We start from the raw sequence: 26,890 nt of genomic DNA, 5'->3' as shown, positions 1-26,890 counted from the left end.
TCCCTCATTGAATCAGTGGCATAATTATTACTCTGCTGTGTGATTGATTTAGATAAAGGTCCAAGGGACACAAAATAAAATTAAAAAAAAAAAACCAAAACCAGCTATATCTCAGTTGTAGCCAGATCCCCACCTCATGTCCTTGGTTGTGCTACCTTGCCAGTTTATCTTGTTAAGAGCTGTGCAACTCCCTGGCTGAGAAACCCAGACTGTGGGGTGGGTTAAGCCATATTGTGAGTGGGCTAAATACATCGTGTTTACAGAATGCTTAGTTTTCAGCTATCTCAAGTCTGGCATCAGCAAATGAAGATGAGAAATTGTATCTCTGTATGTTACAAATCTCTCAAGATGTTCTGCTCTGCAAGCTTCTGTTGCCCCTCTTGTAGAAGTGGCGACTTTTCCAGTCAGTGAAGCAGTTGTCTGTACTGAAATGAGGCAACCAGGTGCCACTAATTACCAGGTAGTGGCATGAGCTCCTTTTATTGGCCCCCCCAGTCCTGCTCATGCACAGTTGGGGCCCACCCTAATCAGGCACAGGTGGGCTTAACACAAGCTCGTGCCCACTACCTGGTAATTAGTGGCACCTGGTTGCCTCATTTCACTGCAGTTGCCAAAGTGGTATCAGTTAAAAGATCATGGCTTGAGGATTCTCCTGCTCTCATGCTTTGCTCATGGTAGTATCCTTTCTTCATGCAGCTTTTTACCCAACTGTTCCACTGAGGCTTTGTGCAGAGCACCTTTCATGATCTTTGCCAATAAACTATCAGAATGATTGCATTTTAAATTGATAAAAAGTCTTAGTCTTAAAGGCAGGCTGAAAGTAAAGGTTTTAGCCTCAGAAGCTTTACAACTCAGTAAGCTTTATCTTTGAAAGTTAGAAAGCTAAAAAAAAAATTAAATCAGAAAATCAGCTATAGAACTGGAAGGATTCCCATAGTGGTGGCAATCTTGTAACATTATCTTGGCCATCTAGAAATTGATTGTATCAAAGCTAATCACTGAAGCTCACTCTGCAGTCAGGTAGGAAAGGAAACCCTTCAGAAGAGAATTCTTGAGCTCAGTGGCAAACCCAGATGGTTTTGTCCTTTGATTTATTAATAAATTTTCTTTGGAGCCTAACCCTGCGGGGTGGTTTCCTAAAGGATTGCAAATTCTGCTAATGGATGTAATAACTTAACAAGTGGTTAACCTCAAGGAAAGAATGTCTGTCTTTGTATGCATTGGGTATGAGCATGAGTTTTCTTCAGGATTGTGGGTGTAATTGTGAGCAGATCAATTTGTGTCCTAGGAAACACAACTAGGAGCCTTACAGGTGAGCTCATATGTCTGAAAACATTGCAGGTTAAATCTTTGCTCCCGGAAAGATTTGCCAGGACCATAAACCTCCTTCATCTGGAGGTGTCTATAAGGATAAGATTGCTTCCCAGGTAGGGATTATCAAAACCCTTCTGGATGCATTCCTGTGTGATCTACTTTAGGTGATCTACTTTTGTTAGAGGGGTTGGACTAGATGATCTCTCAAGGTCCCTTCAAACCCCTAACATTCTGTTGTTCTGTGATCAGATTCTGTCATCAGAATTTTCACTGTCTTTTAAATGTATGGATAAGGTGAATGGTGTGGAAGGTCCTGTTTCTGTCAGAAGTTAACAGTGTAAAATTTCAGAGATTGAGATGGAAAAAACAGAGAAAATGCAGTTTTGTGGAGATACAAAGGGACAAGCATCAGTGTTTGAGGATTCCCCTTCTGTTCTGAAAAACTATGGATGCAAATACCTGAGTGCATTTGTGAGAGCAGGAGTCTGCTTTGGAAATTAATCTGCTGGTCATCTACACTTACTGCACTTCAGTTTGCATTTTAGAGCACATGATGTGGGTTTTTTTGGCATAAAACTGAGTAAGGAGAACTCCAGGAGCTATTTTACTGTCCCCCAATTGCTAATGTAAATTGAGTGAACAGAATCAGATTGGAAATAATTGGAAGTAAAAGCTGCAAGAGAGTAGCGTGAAGCCTATGTCCTTCATGACCAGTATTTCACCTACAGCTCTGCTCCTATTGGTATGGTTTTACACTGCTTGCTTGTGTAAGCTTGGGATATAGCATCTTGACTAACTTGTTACCAGTTTTTTAAATGTAACTTAATCCTCAGTGTATGTTTACAAAAAAATACAAGGGAAAATATAAACATCATAGCATAAGGTGATAAAGGGTAAGAGATCAATTAATGTGTCCCTTAGCTAACTATAAACAAATAGTGCTTTTTTTAATAGAAAATACTCTTAAAGGCCGTAGGCAACTGAAATGTATACCTTTCTTAAACATCAATTCTATAGAGATACAGTTGGTGAAAGAGAGCTGTAAAATTAAAGAGCTTTTGCCTTCACCCATCCAGGAAAGTCCTTCAATAGGCACTTTTCTTACAGTAAATATTTCCTAGAACATTAAAAATATTTTCCCAGCAGTGCTATATTAAAGGTTATCAGTCCACTGCAGTGGGATATCTAGAAATCTGTGTAAAACTGACTTAAAGTTTACATTTTTTACTTATTAGAAGAGGTCGTGTTATAAGAACATCTTGATTAGTTGAAGTTGTGCCATTACTTCAAATGAACACTCATCCTGTATCACTCAGGGGCATCCATATGAAATGGGAAATAAGTCTCTGAGTAAGAAACCACTGCTGAAGTCCGTTGTTCATTCCTTGCATAGTAAGGCAGTTGTTCCATTTTTGGGGATGGTGGGATAGACAGATTTTTATCATAACAGTGGGTTTAATTATATAAAATCATCTATCTTCAACATTAAGTGTGGTTTTAAGCTTTGTTGCAGAGATTTCTTTCTGGGAAGAGAGAACAAAGTGAAATTCCTAGGAAAGAGCCCTGAAAGAAGCAAAAGGGGCCTTAACAATAATGAAGGAAGGAGCCATAAAGCATCATGGGAAAATTACCTGACAATGTCTGTGTAGATTATTTATTATTAATGATAAGTTACCTGCATAGAAGCCCTGTGTGATCAGGAGTGTGTGCTGTAGAATCTGGGGAACTTGGTAGACTCCCTGGAAGTGTGGAAGATCTGCATGAACACAGCATACCAGTGAAAGTATTGCTATAATGTTATTTTTGGTTGCTATTCAGTTGTATGAAGAAGACATGCAAGCTTAACTTAGACTTCCTGGGGAGGGATTCACCCTGTTCAAAAATAGATCAGAGGAAAGATCCTCTGGAGGTGCTGTGTTCCTTCTATTGACTATAAACAGGGCATCAGGTGACAGTCTCAGAAGTCCAAACGGGTGTCCAGAGTTAAATGAGATGTGATTCATCTTGCTTTATTAAGGCTACTGAACTAAATGTGTCAGCACAGTTCCCTCGACTCGAAACAGGGCAGAAGTGAAGGGTAAGTCTTCATCTATGGAAGTACTCTGGTTGTACAGAACTATCATGAGAGTCAAGGTGCAGTCATTGTGCTTCAGAGCTGAGATTGAAAGTGGAGCTCCTGGTCCAATGGCAGCAGACCTGCCTAGTAAACTTGGGAGAAAGGATGTCTTTTTGCTGAGCTGTTTTCTTTCATTGTGCTATTTTAGGCCAAGTTTTAGTTGGCGTTTATAGACATGAGTATTTATGGAAACTAATTCTCTCTGTGGGCTCTTGGGTTTGCCAGCTGTGAAATGAAATGAAAGCATTATCTTTAATTTACTTTTGAAAGTGGGGGTGGGTTATACCATATAATAATTTTGTTCTCTTGCTGTCAGAACCAGGGGCCTCTTGTGAACAGAAGGTACCATTTTGCAGAACTGCATGGTGGTTTTGTGGTTCTGTGGGTGATGCAAATGCATGGAAAAAGCACTACTAAGCATTTTTTAAGAGAAAAAATAATATTAGCTGCATAGCTAAAACCCAAAGTCTTCAAGCTTCACAGCACAAGGTCAGTTAATTTTCTAATAAAATGATTTCAGTGGAACATCTGTAGGGAAGAATTTAGCCTATGGAGTTTAATGATTAGTTGCTGTTTAATTGCTAACTGCTCCTGAGGACAGAAACTTGCCACCTGAAATTCTCCTTTCTCTCTAATCCTTGCACTGTTGTTTCCAGTCCACCAGGGTTCAGGTGTAAAAATTATTACAGGTAAAAATTTTTACACAGGTAATTTTTACCTGTGTAAAAATTATATCCCGCTTATATAGGTATAGCAGGTGCATGTTCCTAAATATCATTTCCAGTTATAAGGTATGTGAGTTTAGCATGAGGAATAAGATCTCAGCTAATAAGTGCATGGATTGTTTGGGGGTATTCACTGCCAGAATTTCAAATGTGACTGAAGGGGATAAAACTGAGATAGAATAGGTTGGGCAGATCTGGGCTTTCCCCTCCTGTATAACATCTCTGACCTCTGCATTTAGTTGTCCAAGTCTCTCTGAATGGAGGCAGCTGTATTAGTTTACCACGCTGCATGTCTGCTCAAGTGTTTGGCACCAGTATTCACTCTTTTTTTCAGAAAAGACTGCAAATTCTCCCTGTATTCAATCCAGACTATTGATATGAATATCCTTGGAGCTAAGACTGATGGAAGGTGGCCACAGACCTTTGGGAGCTGCAACTCCAAGCAGCTGCATTGAGCACTTCAGTGACTGAAACAGGCAATAACTTTCAAGTGATAATCCCTTCTTTTCAGGAAGTTTGTCCTGAAAAAAAAAATGGAAATTCTTCTAATTATGCTAGTTCTTAGTATTCTGTAGCATGCTTTTGTTTGTGTCAGTTACGCTGGTGTCAACTTACTCTGCCAGAGTGAGTCACTGCCAGTCTTAGTAATAGAACATAGTCCCAGTCCCTTAGTGGGTCTTTGCTTTTACTGAAAAGGAGAGGTAAATAAATCTTTTAAATTCTCTTTGTCAACTTGCCTATCACAAAACTTTTCCACTGGGTAAGGCAGTTTTTCCCAAAGGTCAGCTGGTCTTTCCTCAAAGGTCTTTCCTCAGAGGTGACAAGAGAGCTGTAATGCTGCATTAACATTGCTGTGAACTGGTATTGCCACACATCCCAGTGCTGTGCAACAGAGATGTCTGGTGGGCTGGGGAGCAGGGTAACTGTGGTTGCTTATGGCTGTGTGAGGTTGGGTGGGAAGGTGGGGTGACCTGATTGCATTAATTCCATTTTTAAGGCAGGCTCAGTCAGCAGCTCCGCTGTTAAAACACAGAGCACTGCTGGGAGTGTTACCTGAGAGGGATTGCAGAGAGGATGTTCAGATTCCAAAGCCTTTCAGGGGTTACGTGCATGTCTGAAGTACTTTATGTTGATTTTTCAATTAAGTGGGTGAAATCTTCATAGAATTATTTCTGCTTTGCTTTCTTAAACTTTTGCAGGCTTAGGTGGGAAGGGCCTATTGGGGTTGGGGATTTTTAGTGGGGTTTAGTTTTGTGATTTGTTTTTTTTTCACACCATTGCTCTGCTAAATCACATGGATGGCACGAAACAGATCATGCATAAACTATACCTTACAGACATTGTGTTACACAATGTCTGACAGCAGCAAGAAATGTAACATGAATGAAACTTGTCTAAAAATTTGGGGGACAAGATATTGCATTTCCCAAGACCAGTTGAGTGCTGAGTATGTTCATAACTTCACTTGGCTTACCATGAGACTTTTATCTTTTAGTTTCTGCATGCATCATTTAAAAGTGGAGGGAAGCAGAGCATACTTCTAGATATATGGAATGGCTGGTCACCTGGTGCAGTTAAGCTTTATATGATTTGATGATATAACAAATGTCTGCTGCTTGAAACTGAAGAGTTAGTTGTCTGACAAGAAAAGAATAGTGACATATCTCACTGTACATTTTTCTGATTTTTTTCTTTAGAATATTGATTTTGTGTAGCCAGCCCAATTACCTATATACTGAAAACATATAGTTTTGAAAGATCAAGTCATGTTCCTATTTCTATGTAAAAAATTAAGATTTTTTTCTTTTTCATGCACCTATAGATAGCAGTTTTCTTAGTTTTAGATTCTGTGTACCACGTACAAATACATATACCTACAGGACCTGTGCAACACTGTCTCAAGCCAGGCATACAAGGAGCTGCTATCCCAGAAGTTTCCCCACAAAACAGGTCTAGGGCAAAACATTCTTCCCAGGGTGTCTGTACAGCTCTGTCAGTGTACCTGATGTGCAGTGCTCCCTGCTATTCCAGTTTTGTCTGTTCATTTTAACAATAATGCCCCAACCATTGAGTGATTTAGCCATTGTCTGTCTTTATTCTTAATCATTCTCTTTTATGCTCTGCTTGTTGATAGCCTCACTCATGCATTGGTGCAATGACTGTGCACCATCATTCCAAGCACAGTGAAAGCAGGGACCATGCCACACTCTCTGGGAGGTGATTCGTATGACTTTCAATGTATAATTCTGCATAGTTGTCAACACTGTGAATGCTTTGTAACTGGGCATTTGTGTCAGATTAAAAGATGAGCATCTCATGGAAGCCATACAGTAATGTTGGTACTAATATTATTTGATGCTACTGAGCATGATGTGCAACTGCTTCTTCCTCCTGCTGTTGATACTTAGACTTTCAATGCCTCCTCTTGTAACTTCTTCAGCAAAATACTGAGTGTAATGAAATATGAATGATTTGCTGCTTCCCCATGCTGCAGGGGTCCACCTATCCCCATGTACCCCTGCAGCACTTACATGATCCCATGTAGCTAGATGGCCATGTAGCTTGGATTCCTCCTCTGGAATGAGAAGGTTACCTGCTTTTTCAGAGGCACATCTGGTTGTCAAAGGGATAGCACCATGAAGATGAGCATCTGCAGCTTGTCAGACCAAATGATGCCAAATTGTTGATAGTTAGAAAGCAAAGTATTCTGAACAGCATTTTTAGCAAAGTCCTCTACTGCTGTGCACCAGTGAAAAGCTACCTCTTGTGTTCTGTTCCCTGGGAACTTCCAGAGGTGGGTAAGTTACACTCAGGAATCAATATTACCTCTACTATCATCTTACTAACCCTACTGTCTAGGTATGGACCTGGTGACAGAGATACTACAGAACAGGTTTCTTTTTTTCTCCCCTGAAATGGGGAGAAACACTGCTTGTTAGTGTGTTTTAGCATAAACAAACCAAACAACAAAAATTTCAGGATTTTCTTATACCCTCTTTCCTACATCACTGTAGTATACCGAGCATTCTTATTTTGTGTTCTGATAATTAGACAAATACAATTACAAACATATTAGACAGTAGTGTTGCAGATGTACTATTTCATACTGTATGTGGATTTTACTTGTCAAGATATTTGTTTCTACTTCATGTATAGGGCTTGGGGTTTTTTTGTTGTTGTTGCTGTTGTAGTATATAAAATATGGGGTGCTTTTAAATTTGATTTTTTTTTCAAATATGTTTTTTATCTAGAGTTGCTTTTCATTCTTCTGTCACAGGAGTAGTCATGCTAAATGAATAACATCAAGTCCAATAGGCCTATATTTAGAATGTCTAAAATAGAGAGTGACAACAAACATGATATTTGTGGGTTGCCCTGAAGGGCTGCAGTGTCCTGGCATCACAGTAAGTTGCATAATGACAGACACTGGAGATGAGGAAAGACCAGTTGGATCATCCAAGAAATTTTCTGCCAGAGCAGGCTTGCTACCTGAGGTACCTCTTCCAGAGTATTGTTTTTCTGTCTGGTGTTAAATAGTCAAGCAGGATTTCCTTAAACTGAGAGACAGACCCACATTTTAAGGTTGCCTTTATATATAACCATCAAACAGGTTCTTCCTTACAATTCAAATCCCTTTTTAAACTCTCCTCCTTGGAAGCATGCTGCTGATACAGCTTAAACATTATAAAAGATGTTGGGTAGAAGTACCTTTGCATAGAAGTTATTGATACATCTGTAGTTGTTATATGGAAATACAGAGAAGGCATGACCAGAAGATGACTCTCAGTCAGTGTTCCTAACCTCCCTTTCCAGGCAACATTTGCCACAAAAAAAACTTCCTTGCTTTCTTTCAGGGCTGCATCTATTCCTCAGTGATCCTTGTCTTCCTGATGCTTTTATAGTTGGTTGCTCTGTGCTTCCCTCACCCTGAATCTGTTCTTCCCTTCTGTGCATACTCGCAGCTCAAGGAGATGAATGTCCATCCTCTCTGTAGGCACACAGCTTCCAGTGAAGCATCTTTTTGACAGAATGCAGCGTCTCCCGTGTCTTGAATGTAGCTAGTGTTTGAGAGTTTGGCTTCTTTTTTGTTTTGTTTTGTTTTTACTTCCCCCAGCTTTCTTAGTCCCATGTGAGTTTAACTGAGACTGACTGATGGCAACTAGTTATATCCACCATTTTCAGTGAAGGTTTTTCATTGAACTTTAGCATGAACTTAGTTTTAATTTACAAGATAAAGCCCTGATTTCATTTGTGCAACTGAAACCAGTCCTGAGGCAGAAGAAGAATTATGCTGGCTCTCTTACTCTTGGACACAGGACCAGTTTTAGAGTTGCATAGGGAATACTGGTAAAGCAGTAATTTGTTGCAAGGCATGTGGGCAATGCTGGAATGTTAGTAGCTGACAGAACAGAATTGCATTTCATATAAGCCAGAATGTGTGTTTAGTAGAAGGGTGCTTATCATCCAGCACAATATTCCAGTAAACTTATGATTGCTTACTCACTTCCCTTTTTGTCATTAGTCTCAGTTTAGATGGATACATACACAGGACTTTGTCACCTATGTTCCTTTCTTGATGGCTGTCTTCAGTGATATTAGGCTGCAGTGACATAATTGGACCAAGAGTGATTGATTGTAGAATTTTTTGCTTTCTACACCAGTGAGATAACTTAAAAACCACATCTTGATAATCATCACAACAGTGAGTAAAGTACAGTAGCTTTTGGATGGTTAGTAAATGGAATACAACTGGCTATCTTGCCTGTGCACAGTTTAGACAAGAATCCATGAGAGCATCAATATCAGATGTGCAAACTAGGTTGCTTAGTGGGAGCTTCTGAAAAACATCTCCCTGGTATGATTTACTTTTTCAGGTCTGAAAGAACAAATCAGTTAATTCCAGTTCCTTCCCTGTGTGGATTGGGATGTGACTTATTGTAGTATTACATTGTATAAAAGTTGTGACTCTTGGAAGTTAAACATTTTTGCTTCAGATTTTAGTTTGCATTGGAAGACTTGCAGTTTGGGAAATTATCCTTCAGTTTGGGACATCCTTCAATATCCCAATTTTCCTGCAGTTTAGGATACAATTATCCTTCATGTATCCTTCAATGCAGTTACATGACTGGAGGTCTCAATTACACTTTGACAAAGGACCAACCACAAGTTGTATTTACAGTCCTGAAATGTAGAGCTTCTAGCTTTTACCTTCCAAATGTGACTGGGAATATGAACTATCACAGCCAAACATTTTGTCTGACATACTCTCTTGGTTTCTACCTGAAAGTTAATTCTAATTTAAAAAAAAAATTAGAAATAAAATAAGCTAGATTCCATGTAGTGTAACAAGGCAACCAGGTGCCTCTAATTGCCAGGGAGTGGGCATGAGCTTGTGTTAAGCCCACCTGTGTCTAATTAGGGCGGGCCCCCACTGCGCATGAGCAGGACCAGGAGGCCAATAAAAGCCCTGCTCCTGCGCAGTGGGGGCCCACCCTAATCAGGCACAGGTGGGCTTAACACAAGCTCATGCCCACTCCCTGGCAATTAGGGGCACCTGGTTGCCTTGTTACACTACAATTCCCATTTTTTTCTGTATTGCTGCTGTTCTATAGTGCCTTTCTACTGCTTTGAAGTTCTTGGGAGTCCAAAGAGTAGAGGAAGAGGTTGTATAATTTTTCTCCAGTATCAGGTTTTGAGTCCCTCCCCTCAGAGTATCTTGTCTGAGTGGCTCTCATTATGAGGCATCCCAAACCCATGAAGCATTTCTAAGGCATGGCTTTGGCAGAAGGAGAGAGACCATTGCCTTCTGCACTGCCTAAATATCTTGGTATTGCCAGCAGGAGAGCTGCTTATGTGTTGTCTCTGTCTGTCTCTCTTAAAACAGAGGAGCTTCTGTGGAAAATAAATTGTGGTGCAGAAACCCAGAAGCTGTTGACCTTTCACATTTTAGCCTTGACACAAATATTTCTGAGTGGAGATGCTTATGATTTTCTTACCATCTCATCCCCAACAGGCTCTCTCTTCTTCCTGTAGGGAAATGTGAGCTTACAGCAAAGCTGAGATGTATATTTGTGGGAAATGGTTTTGTGTGTGATGTTGGGTTCCTGTGGCCTAGGGAAAATGAGGACATTTCAGGTCATCTCAGCTTTAACCCTGTTTCTGCCCCTTACTGGCAGTGTGGATTTAGACAGATGACTTGGCATCCACAGGAATAATTGAGTATGGCCATAAACCAGTGTGGCCTGTGGTCCTGTGCTCAGGGACCCACCCCCAACTTTTCTGCCTTCCAACAGGCCACATGGCTCTGGTCATCTTCAGTACCACACTCTGCCTCACTCCATCTCTGTCTAAAATTGCCAGAGGACAATAGGAATGACCTAATGGCACAAAGTGGATCAGACCAGGCTCTGAGGACAGAACACTCTCACAACTCATGTTCACTTAGGTGTAATCTGTAATAGGCAAAGCCATTGCTGCTTCCAGAGATCCACAGAAATTTGATAAGGGACATGTTCTGAGCTCTCTTTGTGCCCTAATTCTTCCTTACAATATTGAGGCTTTTCATATAAGTGGATGTTAAATGCACCAGGTAGTGACTGAGCCTCTTAAGCTATAGCTTATCTGAAGTCATGAAACTCGTGTGATTGGACATATTAATCATAATAAGTAGAACTACTGTAAGTTCTAAAACCTGGTGTTACCAGAGATTTTCTTGGGGCAGTTTATAAACTGGGGGAGGTGTATACATGGAGAAAATAGGATTGTCAATATTAAGAATTCAATAATTGAAAAACAAAATATTACTTAATTCCTCTCATCATCAAGATTATTCATAAGGTACTCTCACCTGAGGCAATTAGGCAAAGGATGGTGCAATGATTTTTTTTCAGTAATAATATTGAAATCCAAATCCAATCCTTTATTTTTTTTGATTTCTCAACTTTTGTGGTGTTGTTTTTTTTCCCTGTCATTTATCACTGGGTTTTGTTTTTGCTGTGGCACCCTGAAGTACTTGGAACTTTATTTAGATGCTTGAGAACAGATTTCCAGTTTGGAGTTTGTTTATTATTCAGGTCATGATGTGCTGATGGTCAGTAGTTTTTACAGGCCAAGTTGAGAGGAAGGCCCATGATCTCTCTCTCACTTGGAAATTTGCCCAAGGCAGCAATCATTCCCCAGTTCATGCTACTAGACTTGTTTGGGCTGTACAGATTTGCCAAACACGTGGTCAAGATAAAATTACATATTTTTCCTTGAGACTTCCCTGGTATTAGTAACACTTGATTGTTACAACAAAAGCCATGGTCAGTCTTTCCTTTCCACCCCTTTGGCTTAGTCTCTTTTTCTGCTCCATGGAACTTAAAATGTCTTGTCTACTTGTTTTCCCTTCTATGACCTACAATAACCAAATACAAAGTACAGTAAGCAATTAATGCTTAGGTCCCTGGGATTGTAAAGGTTTGTATAAGCAAGAAAAGCACTATCCCTGCACGTGGTATGAGATATTTTCACTGGTGCTGCCACGTAAGGGAATATATTGTCTATAAATTTATATTATATATAAGCCTGTAAATTTAGCACAAACTTGCTATTGTAACTACACTTCCAAAACAAAACCTGAATTTAATCTCCTTACTTTTTTTTCTCATTTTTTCCTCCCTCAGTATTACTCTTAATTTAGTAACTCCAGGTTGCAGTGATGAAGCCTACTGTAGCACTACATCTGTGTTTGTCACTGGAATCAGCTGGAGACATAACCCTGGTGCTTAAAATGATTAATTGTGCTAAGCTCTTGCTTTTGAGCAGAGTTGAAATGTTCAAGTTTGCTGTCCAAACAGGAGTAATTAAGTGCTTTGAATGGTATGTTTACAAAAATACCACTGCATTACAAATACTTCTAAAATGTCTCAGTAGTGCTAAGAACCATTGCTACTGTTCGTGTTTGTACTCACCTAGTCTATAGAAGTCCCACCTAAAGTGAGGGCTCATTGTACAGGGTGCTGGATGTGAGACTTCTGGCACAAGATAATTATGTCACTTGCTCAAATGCATGTTTTTGGCCTAGTAAAATAAACAGAAAAAGATATTTCATCTGTTGCTAGAGTGTAGTTGTACAAAAAGGCAGATAGGTAAGCAGTCACCCAGAACAAATGGCAATAAACCATACATTCACATAGATCTGAAATGAGAGAAGGTTTTGCATCATTAAAGCAGGGCAATCATTTTAAAAATGAATTTTCATCCATTTTAAAGAGGGATATATGATCAGTTAGGAGGACTTAAACAGGCAATGATGTTTATTTCAGTTCTGTGATCTCTGCCCTTTGGAGAACTGGAAATAATTGTTGCCTATGTGTCACGCAGATTCAGGTGTCCCGCTGTGAAACTGTAATGTGAAAAAGACACACCTGACACAGAAATTTCAGCTTCTCAGAGTTCTGTTTCCTCGTGGTCAAATCACTGCTCTGGAAGTGGTGGCAAGGTTCATCAAGGTCCACATGTATAGCATCTGGTATAGCAGATAATCCATCTGTTCTGGGAATTAAGTTGTACCTTCTCCACATGGTTTGCTCAGGAGTTAGCTGTACAGGATTCATAATTCTGTACAGACATTTAGGTCAAAACTGAAAGAACACAAAACTCTGTCTTTTAAGTAATTTTCTTCATCCTAACATATGCATTTTTAGAGTGCCAGTATTCTGAGAGTTTTTGACATCATGATCCACTCAGGCTATTTTCTCTGTCTTTCAGACTGCTTGTCCATAAGTTGTGATCATTCTGATAAGTCAACACAGTCTCATTTGTTTACCAAACTGGGAAGGCTGTGCTAAGTTGTATAGCTGGAGTATACATTTTGTGCTGCAATGTGTGGTACTCTGATGCTTTTCTGAACTCAGTGCTCACTATGCATTTTAAAGTGTTTCAAGTTTTGCTGTCTGGTACTGAGTGGATTTAGAAAAGTATGCTTGTCATTGGGCAATAGGGTAAAAGAGCAAATCTGTCCTAAAATAATGAAATAATTCTCCTACTTATCTGCAAAGCTGAAACAGTCCTTTTTCTTGCCTTCTTTTGTGGCTTTTTTTCCTTTCACGTTTCAAACAAATAAAAACAAAAATAAGAAGAGCTCTTTTGAGTCTCTGTGCATTAAGGGAAAGATAAACTGTTTTATTTTTTCATTTCCTGCCATTTCATGCTTCTGTCAGGACTTGTCCAGGAAAAACGGGAGGTCAGCATTCAGTTGTTTGGAAAAATAAGACTTGGTTACAGATATTTAAACAAGCCCAAAACAAACAACTTCATTGGTCACACAAGGAAAGCAAGATACCAAGGTCATCATCTTCTTCCCTCCTATGGTATCCAAGTGACCCTAAATATCTGATTATTCTTTTTCTCTTAGCTTTCCTCTGTTTAGACTTGTAGCTTCTATTCATAGCACCCAAAATAGATGCTGTGTGACTTAGGCAAAGGTATCTGCCCACACCAGGTGAAGGCAGATATCCTACTATGGAAGTGGAGGAAAAGGTGTTGGGGCTCAAGCACAGCTGTTCCTCCAGCGTTAGGGAATTGGTTGTGTAACAAGAGAAAGATACACAGGGTGGTGACTGGCTGAGAGGTGGCCACAGGCTCTGGAAAGTCTGTGGGGGAGTCATCAATCTTCTGACAAATCACATTAAGCCATCTGAATTGTCTCCAGGAATCCTTTTTTTGTGTTTGCAGGAAACTGAACATTTTGTGTACAATTCTGCTTGAAAAGGTTCATCTTCATCCAGCAAGCATGGACCCATGAGTTCTTTCTGGATGTTGGGCTGGTTTGTGACTTCCAAAGTTTTGAGATTTTCAGTTTTTTCACTCGGGTCTTTCATGCAGCTCTTACTTGCTGACCGGCCTTCAACAGAGTAACATCTGCAGCTCTGAAGAGAATAATCATACTGGAAGCCATTTAATGACCTGCTTCCTGCAGAAAATGCTTTAAGAATGAATGTGTTCACGTATCAGCCTGCTCTTCAGACCTAAATGTTGTTATTGTCAGGAAAAGAGAAGTCTCAGTGAAGTATCTGGTCTTGTACACCAAACTGAAGTTTCACCCCCAAATCCACTTCATTTAGGTGAGAGAGAGAAGGCCAAGAAATGTGGCTTACAGCGTTTTAAAATGGCCAAGTCTGAGTACTGAGTACTTTCAATTACATGAGTGCTATGGCAGCAAGAGCTTCAGTGCTTAAAGTTATCTGGGACAGACTTCACTTGCTTCCCTAGGAGGAAGCAAGAGTCCTCCAAGAGTTTTGAAGTGGTCTGCAGATCTGAGGTGGTCAAGGGTGTTTGTCGGAGAGAATTTTTCTCCTCAGGTCTGACCTTCCTGGTTACTAGGCAACAACCAGAACACCTTGAAGTGCCCCATTTTCTCTAGCTGATTCCCAGACCTGTGTGGGGCACATCCTATTGGAGTGCAGCCTAATTAGAATTGCTGCTTCTGTGAAAATATTTGCTGGGCTGCAGAAAAATCTTGCTTAACTCCAGACAAATCTAAGACGTTTGGTTTTATAATTAAAATGTGACGTTCCAATTAAGCAGCATAGCTGGAAGTGCAGCTAGCTGAGAGGATATCTCTTCAGATTTGGACCCTGATGGCAATCATGGGCAACCTGTCCTCGTCCTAGAACCAATTACATAACTGCTATTGATAGTGAGATGTGCAGTTTATTGCTTTATTGAGAGGAAGAAGTTATTGTAAGAAGCAAGATGAGCAAGGATATGCTGAAATTGTGGAATTGGGATTAAGTTGCATCAAAATTTAATAAACCTGGGAGATTGTCCTCACTGGTTTTACTGGGGCTGTGAGAGAGATGGCTCCCTGTGTAAGGAATAAAACATTATATTTGGTAATTGACTGTTTTAACATGAGGACGTTTGAAAATCCTCGAGGAGTTGCTCAAGTGTAGACCTTGTCTAGACACAGGTGACATTACTATCTTGAAGTGGCAGTATTTTGGCAGTACTGTGCTTGCAGTACAAAAATTGGTTTAATATTTTGTATTATTAAAATGGTATACCTCATTTTAATTTTCTAAAAGAAATAATTTTCTCCTTTCTTATCTTAACAGCACTTGAAAAGAAAACACAAAGATGGTGTTTCCCTCTGTTGGCTCATCTTCGCCGTGCCTCTCCTAGTCTGTTTCCTCCATGTAGTCCCCAAGTGAAGATGAGCAGCCTGCTGTGAATATGACGTCTCTGACAAGTGTCATAGCCTCCCGTCAGTCTGAGTGGGTGTCCTTCTCTGATGAGGTGCTCCTCCCTGCTAAATCACGAGGTAAACTGTCTCTCATTTTCTTTGAACTTGAGAGATTTCTCTGTTTTAAATAGACCAACTACTATCATATATCTGGTATCACAGAGCTTGCCTTCTGAGTGGAAGCAATATGTGCAGAGGTTGAATTATTTCCTGCTGCTCCTATTTAATAAGAGAATTTTGGCCAAAAATGTGAAATGCTCTCTTAATAAAAGATTTCCTTAGCATAAGTATTCCAGGGTTTGGATCTGTCCTTTGAGGTTCATTACAGTATCCAACTGACATGGAAGAAGTCTAGCCTATTATAATCAAGTACAAAGCTATGCCCTATACCAGTCTAAAAATGACATTATGTGAAGGAAAAATTTCTACCTACATTTAATGGCAAATATTAGATATTTTAATTAAAAAGAATGAATTAATGGTGAGCCCTACTAATATTTATGTTTTGTCTCCATTTTAGGTAGCACTGAGGAGCCTCTGAAGAAATGTTTTAGTTCCTCAGACACATCCTCAGAAGAGAACCACAATGCAGGTGGAGAATTTCAAGGCCTTTCCCATGCAGACCTGGATGATGCAGCTGACAAACCCAATGTGGATTCTGCTGTGCTTGCAAACCATGTGTGTCCCACTGCTGATTTGTCATCATCCATCAGTGCTTGGGTGCAGTTTGAAGATGCACCATGGACTAGTACTCCATCCACCCACCCACAAGCAGGTGAGGCAAATGCATGAAAAGGTCCATTCCAATAACATAACAGAACACAGTGAGAGCTGACAGGATTTTTTCCTTGCTCTTTGGTTTGTCAGAGGTTGAACTTTGACTAGTTTTTGCTGTATTTTAGAACTATTAATGTTACCAGAGTTTCAAAAAAGGCCTCATAATTTCTTTCCAGGTTGAACTAGCAGTATAAACCAAACACATTCTCTTTTTGTAATGAAAACAAAAGGCTTATGTGTTTTTGGAACATGTTGGCCCTGGAGACTGCTAAACACAGGAACCAATGTAGTGATGCTTTCAGTAGTGACATTTCTTATTTACAGGTATAAATATCTTAAGAAGTCTGAGCCATATTTGCCTCTGTGGTCTGGAAGTGAAAGAATGGTGATTTCTCTCCTCTGTGGCCATTGCCTTTATTTGTGCACAGTCACCATTTGGTTCTTGCCAGAAGCTTACTGAGACTAACAGCCAGGGTGCCAGTGCCCATCAGTACTGTCTGCTGGTTTTTGATGCTATGGTTTAGCAGGTGGAGAATTACAAAGACAGACAAAGGTGACCCTAATTCCAGGACCATGTGCACTTCAAGTATGGAAATTCTTTCTTACATGCTTCAAACATGAATGAAAAGTCTCTGGCATGCCTCCTCAGTTTATGCTAATATGACTGTATGAGTTTCTACCTTTTCTCCTTTTCTGTATGAACAAATGACTGTCCCTCCTTGCAGGGGGGTTGTGGAGTAATTGCCTAAGAAAACTTTAGTTTACTTTTTCATGTTCAAATTGAGATTCTCTCTAAATAATTCCATTTTAATAGTTCTAGTTATGAAAGCAGTTTAACAAGTTGCAGCTTTACTCTGCTCACTGGGTCCATCAAATGCACCCAGTAGCATGAAAAAATACTTCTGTTAGGAAACTTGCATTTGCAACTATGGGTTGAGTTTTAGGTAAAACACAAGTTTTCTGTCTGCTCTTTTTATGGTGCTACAGACAAGTCCATTTGAGACAGAAGCTGCATCTTTGTGCAGTAGAAGTGAGCAAATCTTCAGGCAAAAAAATAACTCTTAAGCTGTGCTTAACACCTTCTTAATTTATATTTAGCTGTTTGTTATTCTTCTTAGTTGTAAATACTTACTGATCCTGGTGATAAGGAGAGAAGGAAAAGCACTCATAATCATAAATCTGTAAAACTGAAGTGCTCTACATCTTATTTAACTTTGTGGTTAGGTGATACTTAGTCATACAGGTTCATACAGCCACATACTTTTCCAAACAGAGCTCTTGGTTGCTGTGACACTGTATTTCCTTCCTAGTGTTGTGATGTCCTTGTTGACTGGAAAACTCTTAAGTGCACCTTCTTATTTAAAAAAAAAAAAATTCTTTGCTCAGCCTATATAAAGCTAGCCATAACAAAGAGACTTCCATAAAACTAGTTTCATTGTTTATTATGGGATTTCCCATCCCTAAAGGGATGTGGCCCAGTCTTAAGGTGCCTGCTGAGCAAAAGCGCTGTGGCTGGATTTGTGTTTTCAGTCACAGGGAACACTCAGTTGTAGGCAAATGTGTAGGATACCCAGAAGAGATGATCAGAGAAGTCTTCCCAAAAGCATTGTGGTTTTGCAGAAGGCTCCCATTTGGGCCCCTGTAAAGGTTTGTCCTAAGTGATCCATGCCACTGAGGAGGTATTTACACACTAATTCCTAGCATGTGACTGAGGTTCATGGAGGAGGATGGTTCCCCTTGCAGTCAGATCAGGATGTACTTCATAAAATCTTTTGTGGGAGGCTGTTTTCAACAACACAGGACCCGTAAGGAGGTGATGTGGGTATTTTAAACTCCTTATTCATGAGCTAGTCCCACTCCTGTTCCAGACGCTGTATTATAAATGGCCAGACCAATGCAGCTGGCAGACTCTGAAGGGAAGGTCATGGGGCAGAAAAGATGGCAATTCTTTGTCTCTAGCCCTCTGCTCTGAGGGGCGTTTGACAGCAAGAGGTAGGATAAACTTCAGCCTTGTTGTTCTCAATTAATCTGCAGGTCACGTCTTTTTTCTATGGGCGGCAGCAAAGCTGGAGACTTTGTGTTACAACCTCAATACACTGACATGCTCAGTGGAAAGCCCACAGTGACAGCAGTTATTCATTTCCAGTAGCAAACACCCCCCATAAGAACAATAGGAAATAGCCACGGGGGGGGGGGGAGAGTGTAAAGGCCAAGTGTGGACAGACGGATCGGTGTGAGAAGGATGGAGATGTTTGAAATCTGTTTCCTGTGCAGGCAGCTGTGAAGAGCAGTGTCCTGAATGCTCAGCACCCTCAGCCACATTCCTGTCGGGGCTCCAGCACTCATAGAAAATTGTCTGTGTTGTCTGCCCATGCTGAAGCAGCTGCACAGCTGACTGGATAATTACCCAGGCTGATGGCCAGGGTGCCTGGAAACACATTTTAAAAAGGGCTCGCAAAGTGGCATTTCCAGAGTGCTGTGAGAACAGAGAAAATGGGCCCCAAGGGAGAGAGATGCTGTCTTACTCTGATCTGAGAGCTACAGTATTTTTCCACAGGTTTTCCCAAAAGCAAATCTTTTCCCTAAAGTGCTCACAGTCTAGAAATATAGTAATTTAAAGACACCTGGTATGTAGTGCTTATCCTATAGGAAATACATTGGAAGAAAACTTAGATTAATACAGGACTCTTGTCCTGGAAAAAAATAAGACATTATTGATAGATCAGAAATTAGGGGGACTTACAGCAAGAAACAGGGCTGAAAACACAGGCAAAGAATTTGGAAGGTGAGAAGAAAGGTCAATACCTAAGGTATAGAAATGAAAAGCATCCACTCTGAGCCTCAGAGTAACAATTATCTTTTATTTAGGACATTCCTGTAAACCCTTCATTCCACCAGGTTCAGGCAGAGTAAACACTAGACAAAATCTTTCTTTCAAAATACTTATGCTTTTCAGGTTATGCATAGATAACTGACAGCTGCCAACTCATGTGGCTTTCTCCTTGTGAAGCAGTAACTCTCAAGTGAGGCCACAGAAATATTTAGTCACAGAAATGATGTATTGTGGTGACCTCTTCCTCCTTTTCCTTTTGCTGGGAAAAGAAGCTTTCTTTTGCTCATAGTTAACTATCAGGCTAGTCAAGCCTGTTGAGCAGATAATGAAAAAGTGAAAAATGAGATTTTTTTGGCTCACCTAAATGTTCCTATCATAAACATTACATAAGCAAATGGTCACAGCCAGATGGTGACATAACATTCCCATTTGTTACACACTGGGCCTGCAGCTCACAGTCTTATGTTCTTTCAGTGTTAGCTTCACTCTTGAATTCAATGAGGTATTCAGCAAAGCACCAAAATTAGAGCAAGGCAAGATCTTTCACATCATCTGCTCCACACACACACCCCTGCCCAGCCCCCCCTTCTTCCTGGTTTTAAATGGCTCAAGTAACTTGGACTCCTACCATGTCCCTTGAGAGGCTGTCCCACAGGAAGGCAAATAGCAATTTAACCATTTTGTGCTGTTCTGTCTCAAAATAGGAAGTACGTGCAAAATGAGATCAGCAGCTGAAAACGAGACCAACTGTGTTGCTGTCCTAAAATCAGAAAAATCAGAGGCCTTATGTGATAAGGAAGGAAATGTTGCTAACAAGGTTGATGGTAATGCAGTGTAGGGATCAAGGAATGGGTCCTCAAAACGTGATAGAGAAACGAATGCTTAAAGGTAAATCTGCATATTAAAAGCCAATATATTGTGTTAGGAACAAAGACATTAAGGAAAGTAAAATGAATGTTGAAGGAAGCATTCTTCAGTTTGGGAAACAATGAGCTGATTTTCAGTATCCTACGCATGTTACAGGATTTGCATGTTAGGGACAGTTCTGGCTCTTGTCTTTCAATGTAAACAGATTTCTGAGAAATTCCTGCAGCTGAAAGGCCATGACTCTGCATCTATTGACATTAGAGACCAAATTCTAAATTTCTAGGAAAAAAAGCCCTATCTCATTTTGGAATTTGGTTTCAGCACTTCCAGGAATCTGGAGAGCAGCAGAAGTGTCTGAAGAAGTATCTTGGTATGTGTGGATGCTTACTTTTGCCAGTCTTGCTTTTTGAGATTGGTAGGGTTTTGGCTCAGCACAGAGGAAAAGACACTTTTTCTAGTTCAAAGGGTTAGTGTTGGGGAACCTAGAACCTAGGGGGAAATTCATTGTACTAAGATTTTGAAGAACATATGTTGTAGAAGAAGCTCTCTGTAGTTACAATTTTCCAAAGTAAAAGTCTCTTTCTTTAGAAAACAAAACAACTCTGTTTTTTCAAAATGGCATAACTTGTCTGGAATAAAATTAATTCACCCATATATAAAAGTATTCTGCAACACTATTCCAGTAAGTCTGCCTCTTAGACCAAAAAAAAATTCGTTGACAGGAAATGAGTTATTAAATCTTATGTTTCTAAATTAGCTTATATTCTTCATATTGTTTTGATTGATTTTAAACAAAACAAAACAAACAAAAAAGAAACACTGAAGATCTAAGATCTCTCTTATAAAATTATTTCACAATTTCTAGAATTCCAGATATAAAACACACTTTAAAAAAAAACTTGACTCTTGCTCCTGGTTCACATGTGGAGCTTAACTTTTCAGCTTGTCCTCTGTGTCCTGATGAAGCACTCTGCCTGTAAAGCAATTTCAGATGAAGTTTTAAGGGTGGCTTTTCAGATTCCTCATGCCAAAAGGACTGAGAGAGACACTGTCAGATGATAATCATACATTTGTCATCCTTTCTGTACAGGCACTGAGCACAGCACAGCGCAGAATTACTGGAGAAAGAAGTTGGGGATTTGGTCACAACACTCGAACACAAGAACTGTCAATGTGTGCAATAAGAAGTCAGATCTCCTGACTTTCAGCTCTTTATTCTTAGTGATGATGCTGCTTAGAAGCAGCAGTACCTGAACTCAGAGCTGTACAAATATAAATATACCAGTTCCTGTTCACCTGAGGCTAACAGTGCAGCTCTATGAAATAAAATGGCACTTCTCAACTGGCAGGGCAGGGAGAAAGATTTGGATACTCCCTGTATGCAAACAGCAAGGATTCCATAATGAAGTGGTGTCCCATCGCACCACTTTGATGGAGTAGGGAGACATAAATTCTATTTAACATTAATACAAATTAAAGAGTATCTCTCTTCCTAGTAAGATGTCTGTCCAAAATTATCTGCCAAACTAATAAGGGTAGTTTATGTATTACATGCTGAGAAGAGAACTTGTGTGTCAGTAGTTGTTCTGCAACTGCAAGATTTGGAGTGCACTGAGTTCTTTGTTGATTTAAAAGATAAACATAGAAGTACTAACTTAGAACAGTTATTATGCTGGCACTAAATTCTCATTAGTCTCTACCAATACGCTTTTCCCTAGTTCATGAAGATTTTATTTACAGTTTTTTAGATCTCCCTAGAGTCACCTCACCCATTGTTCCGAAGTCTGAGTGATATTTTGGGCAAAGAGTATGCAGTACAAATTCATAGCAGTGGATGTATGGGACTGTGTTCTGAACTCTGGATGATAGTTAGGCAGGACTTAACTGTTTGATGGGCAAGCCTGGCAGGTCAGTAGAGCAGGATTTTTGGCCTACACTGACCAAAAATGTTCCGCAGTTTATTCAGATTGAGACACTCCACCCTGCGTGTTCAGAAACAAAAGCCATATCCAGTGCACATCAGTAGATCAATTTCAGTTTATTTTTATACTCCTCCCATGTGGAGCATTCCTGAGATGACGACTATATTTGAGTGGGTGTCAGAGATGGAGAATGCTTAATTAAATCTAATTTTAAAACTTTATAAAATGTTATGATATTGTAAAAACTGCACTGTGTTACACAATGCAGATATTCGCCTCTTGTCAGTAGCGACAGAAACATGAAATCTTCCTGTTCTGAAGAGTCACAGCTTCTGCAATACTTGAACTGGAAAATATACAGCTACTGTAGCCTGGGATGGAAAGCAGAGAGCTGAGGAGTGCTGGAGGGTAACCCTGTCGGGCACTGGTTCAGCAGTTGTGTATTTGTTACAAAATAACTGTGTTGCTCTGGATGTTGGTATTTAGTTTTACAGAGTTGCACTGCTCTGATACACTGTGTCTTTGGAATATTTGTGATCTTCTGGAAAATTACCCTGTAAATCTCTAACCCATACCTGTTCCTTTTCTGCATCCAGTGTCTCCACCCAAAGCCCCCAGCTGGACTTCCCCCTCCTCCAACTCCTCCGGGAGACAAGCCCGGGCCTCGGAGAGCAGCTGGACAACCAACTCAGAGGACACCAGCAGCCCAAGCATTGCTCCCTCCTACACAGATCTCCAGTCAATTAATACTGAGGACTTGACCAGTGGTGGAACATCTGCAGCAGAGTCAGCTGGTAAGAGGGAAGCCTTTGAGCTTCCATTTCAGTCTTTTTGATGCCACTCAGATTCCCTGCTCAGTAGTGAGCTACAGTAAGAGATCCAAAGCAGAAAGAACTCGGGGATTAAGCAGACTAACACTTTCTTCTAGTACACTTCCTGAAAAATCACAGCTGGATTTGACACACCCCTGGTATGTGCAAAGTAAGAGCCAAATGCAACTGTGTAGCTGTTGGACTTATCTGAGTGAACTACTGGAGCCTTTCTGGTTTTCACATACCACATGAGCTTAGTCTGATCTAGGATCAGTATATTCTCAGTATATGGTGGGAGAAGCTGGATGCCCTTCCTGAACTTCAATGCAGAAATTTTCTTAACTTGACAGTGTATTCAGCTGAGGCAGGTCCAGGTCTGTGTGCCTCTGTTTCACTGAGTGCCAAGATGCAGATCCAGGCTGCTGGACACATTCTTTCCACTGTGCTTTGCACTGTTACTGCAAAGTAATGCAGAGAGAGTGTAGGAGATGATAAGGGTAGCTCAGTAACAGATTTAGGTCATTTAAGGTCCTTCATCTGACCTCAGAGGGACCTATTCAGATAGCATCCTGACTGTGGCAAAATGTGCTGCCTGGCATTGTAGCTCATTGCTTAGTTGTACTCCAGGTGGTGTTTGAAGCAGAAGAAATAGAGCAGAGTGGTGCCTCCCATGCCATGCAGAGTTGGGATAAAAACTCCTAAATGGCAAAGCAGACTTTCACAGAGCATAAAGGAACAGGCATGTCAGGACACAAAAAGAAAAAAAAATGCACAGCTCCAGGAGCAAGCATATGAAGTATGCTGAAAGCTCTTCAACCCAAGCTGCGGAAGGTCAGTTGGTGCCCAGTTTGGTGATGAAAATTCATTTGTTGGTGTCATGAAATCTCAGATACATAAGGCATTTAATGTTTTCTCTCAGATGGTGAATGTAACAATACGAGTGAACTAAGATATGTTTTGAGAGAGTGGGCTTCCTAAGTCCCACTGATGTCATAAGTCCCTTCCATAAGAAACATACCCATACATCCCTGAAAAGAGTATTACTTGATGGTTCAGTGAAACTGGGTTGTTCATCAAGGCAAGTTCATAAATAGCAGTATGGTAGGTCCTGATTGGCTGCTTAAGACAAAGGTTTTGTGGAGAAGTATTTTGTTTGTGTAAGTAGAGACCTTTCTTCCTTCAAATAATAGTTACAGGTTGTTTTTATTTTAGAATACTCAGCTTGTTTGTACCTCTGTGTTTGGAAACCAGTGATGGAAAGATAGAACAGGCAAGCTGGCATTGTGTGACAGCTGTTTGGATGCCAACATGGGCATCAGTTCTGTCTGATGAGCTCATGTCTACCAGAGTGACATGTAAGAGTTTTCATTTGAAGTATGTGCTAGATATTGCTGTTTTGTTGATCTGGTGTTGCCACAGGGTGGCTGTTGTCTCTGACACTGCCTCCACATAAGCAGAGGAAATGAGGGATGCCCAGTTCATTTATAACTTTGCATTATATAGAGAATCTAAAGGCTGGCATACATTTGGAATTATGTGGCCAAAAGAGAAACTGATAATTCAGGAAGAACTTTTTATGCAGCCTTCTTACTCTTCTTTCTTTCCACATCAGTCACAAACTAACATATTTCTTAGCAAAACAGGTACCAAAAAAACCCAAAACATTCTTATCACCTATAAATTTTTAAAAGTAAGAAAGTAGATGACATGGGTCATTAGCTAAAAAGATACCAGTACCTTGGTGGTACTGGAACTTGAGGTAAGAAATATACTCTATGTATTGAGTTGCAGAAGGACAGCATGAAGAAAGCTCACCTGTTTGTTTCATGGGATGGCTCACAGCCCACCCACAAGCTGCCTGCTGGCATCAGGCAAGGCTTGTGGAGGTGAGTGATCTGAGAACCTGGTGGCCATAGAACTGTTGCCTTTTTTGTTGTTCACTCAGCCTTCATCCCACCCTCACAGTGCAGAAATGGCCAGAAATGCATAATCATTTTCTTCTGTCCTTCCCTTCTGCTCCTCTCCAGAAATTCAGTCATTCAAACCTGACTTGATTCAAGCACTTGATTTGCACTTCTCTTCCTTAAGGACTGGTGCCTCGGTCAGCAGTGGAGTTTGAAGGCTCCATCAATGCAATGAAATAACAATTATTTTTTCCATGAAAGAAAAGAGTGGAATCTCCATGCTCTGTATAACAGTGAAGCCACACTGTCAGCCAGTATGTTGACTCCAAGGTCAAGCTTGATGAAGAGAAAAAAAAATCAGATTAATTTCACTGCTAAAAAAACCCAACAAAAATAAATCAATTCTTCATACACAGTGATGGTAAAAGGTTGGGTCTGTAAGAGTAGCTTGGATTTAGTATTGTTTCAAGCAAGTTTATTGGTGATAAAAGTGTGAAAAATTCTACTCAGTGATTAGACTGAGCAAAATAACTATTTTAGCCATCATGATTTTTTATTACCTGGACAGTGCATAAGACAATCCAAAATACTCTGTTCCGTAACTTCATCACTTGTCTTGAATTTTTTCTGCATGCAAAATGCTTAAGAATCACATGCCTGCAAAGTTTGGGGTACAGGTTTTATGTGACATAGATGAAAGTCTAAGGTAGGTCTGACTGCAAGCACACACAGAGCCAAGTCCCAGTGTGCATCATGCTGCCCAGGGCTGGTAGTCTCCAAGCAGTTAAAAGTGGCCAGGAATGAACTTTCTCACAGCTGACACAAGATCTGAGCATAAAACTATTCCATGTGCTTGAGCTTTATCTAGCATATGTGTTTATGTAAGATAGGACCTAAGACAGCTGAGAGAGATGGTGGAGACCTGAACAATCACAACCTGAGAGTTTGCCCTCACTATGGGGGGACTGCAGAAGGCTCCTGACTGATGGAGTTGGGATAAACTTACTTACATCCTGGAAAAGGAGCAGAGTTCACAGCAGTGGAGGTAAATACTGCATGAGGAGAGCTGAAAACAAATGGCTTTTCAAAGTGCAGCTAGAAAATGCTTCACTTCATTGCCTGTGCTACACTGAACTCTGGCACCAAGAAGCCTTTTATATTATCTTCATCTTTGCCAGCATGGGAGGCTTTTTCAGCCCGCAAAAGCTACCCAATAAATTTGGATCAAGTGATAGCAGACTTCCCATTTACCATGGGCATGTTTATATGGTTATAACAAATACTTTACAACAGCTGGGGCTTCACAGCATGTGTGAAGCTGGATTTGGTTCTGGTGAAGTGGCTTGTTGCCTCAGTGGCCCATGAATCACTGTGCCACTCAGCTTGGATCAATGAGCATGGAAAGAAGCAGGAACTTTTGGCATTTGTGCTGTGGTTTGCAAGATGAGTAACACAGGACATCTCTGTTACTGATACAATACAAGTATTTATTCATTCTGAAGCAGATGCCTGTCTCAGCTTTCAAAGAAAGGCCAAATATCTACATGTCAGAGGAGCAAGGGAGAGGAGCTTCTTATAGCTATGATTATAGGTCTGGAAACACTGGGATCTGTTCTGAGGTTGTGCACAAATGCCTCACAACTTGGTTTAGATTTTTGCATTTCACCACTCATCTATAAAATAATTTTTATTTATGTGAATGAAAATTAAATCTTCTATACAAAATTAAAAGTTATATATGATCAATACATATAAAAATTGTTTCCATAGATCATAAACTATATATTTTACTATAAATTTAATAGACTATAACAAAATCTATATTATATAATAATGTTCCATGTGTGTGCATATATAAAGCAGCTCAGCTTTCTAGATATAATTTCCCTGATAGCTATTTTAGATGAGTAATTGCTAGTTCTGTTGTTTCTGTTTTGATTTGTATCTTAGGAGAGCTGCAGCTACACAGTGTTTGATTCTGATGGTTCAGTTTGCTGACCAGTTGTTCTGTTTGGCATTCTTCTGAAGCTCTGGGACTATTGGGATACTGAGGAAATGACTATGTTATTATTTTCTGAGAACATCTGCATCTTTGGAAATAGAAGGTTGCATGTGTGGCTCCTAACTGGTCAAAATCCAGAAAATTAATAAATAGCACAAGGAATTAATTCGGAGAATGTTGTTTTCAAAGTAAATTGCATGGTTTAAGGGGGTTCTGCTACTTCTATTTTATAACTTGGAGATGACAGTTCTGGCAGGCTCAGCTTCAGCTATTTCTTGAAGGTGATGGAGGACAAGTACTAACTTTTCAAACTGTTTTTCTGCAGCAGTTCTCTCACAAATTTTTTTTCTGTAACTGTAGCCTGCTAGATGCTGAGTCCTGATATGATGAT

The 26,890-nt window shown here is 40.1% G+C and overlaps 1 protein-coding gene across 3 annotated transcripts in view; it reads left to right on the top strand.

The window, feature by feature from the left end:
- STON2 (stonin 2) overlaps positions 1–26,890 on the top strand; it is a 77,575-nt gene that overhangs the window by 2,138 nt on the left and 48,547 nt on the right. For 2 of the 3 annotated variants that reach the window (XM_030452595.1, XM_030452596.1), the window contains exons 2-4: positions 15,255–15,460; positions 15,903–16,157; positions 22,378–22,575. In XM_030452595.1, the coding sequence (XP_030308455.1) occupies positions 15,373–15,460; positions 15,903–16,157; positions 22,378–22,575 (541 nt within the window). In that variant the 5' untranslated portion in view covers positions 15,255–15,372. Of the gene's footprint in view, positions 1–15,254; positions 15,461–15,902; positions 16,158–22,377; positions 22,576–26,890 lie in introns of those variants that run through there. The other variant, XM_030452597.1, reaches the window with a different exon arrangement.

Source organism: Calypte anna, chromosome 5A, assembly GCF_003957555.1.
Source record: "Calypte anna isolate BGI_N300 chromosome 5A, bCalAnn1_v1.p, whole genome shotgun sequence".
Taxonomy (NCBI): Eukaryota; Metazoa; Chordata; class Aves; order Apodiformes; family Trochilidae; genus Calypte; species Calypte anna.
The sequence above is the reverse complement of the archived record's forward strand: the minus strand, read 5'-3'. Positions and strand labels throughout refer to the sequence as shown.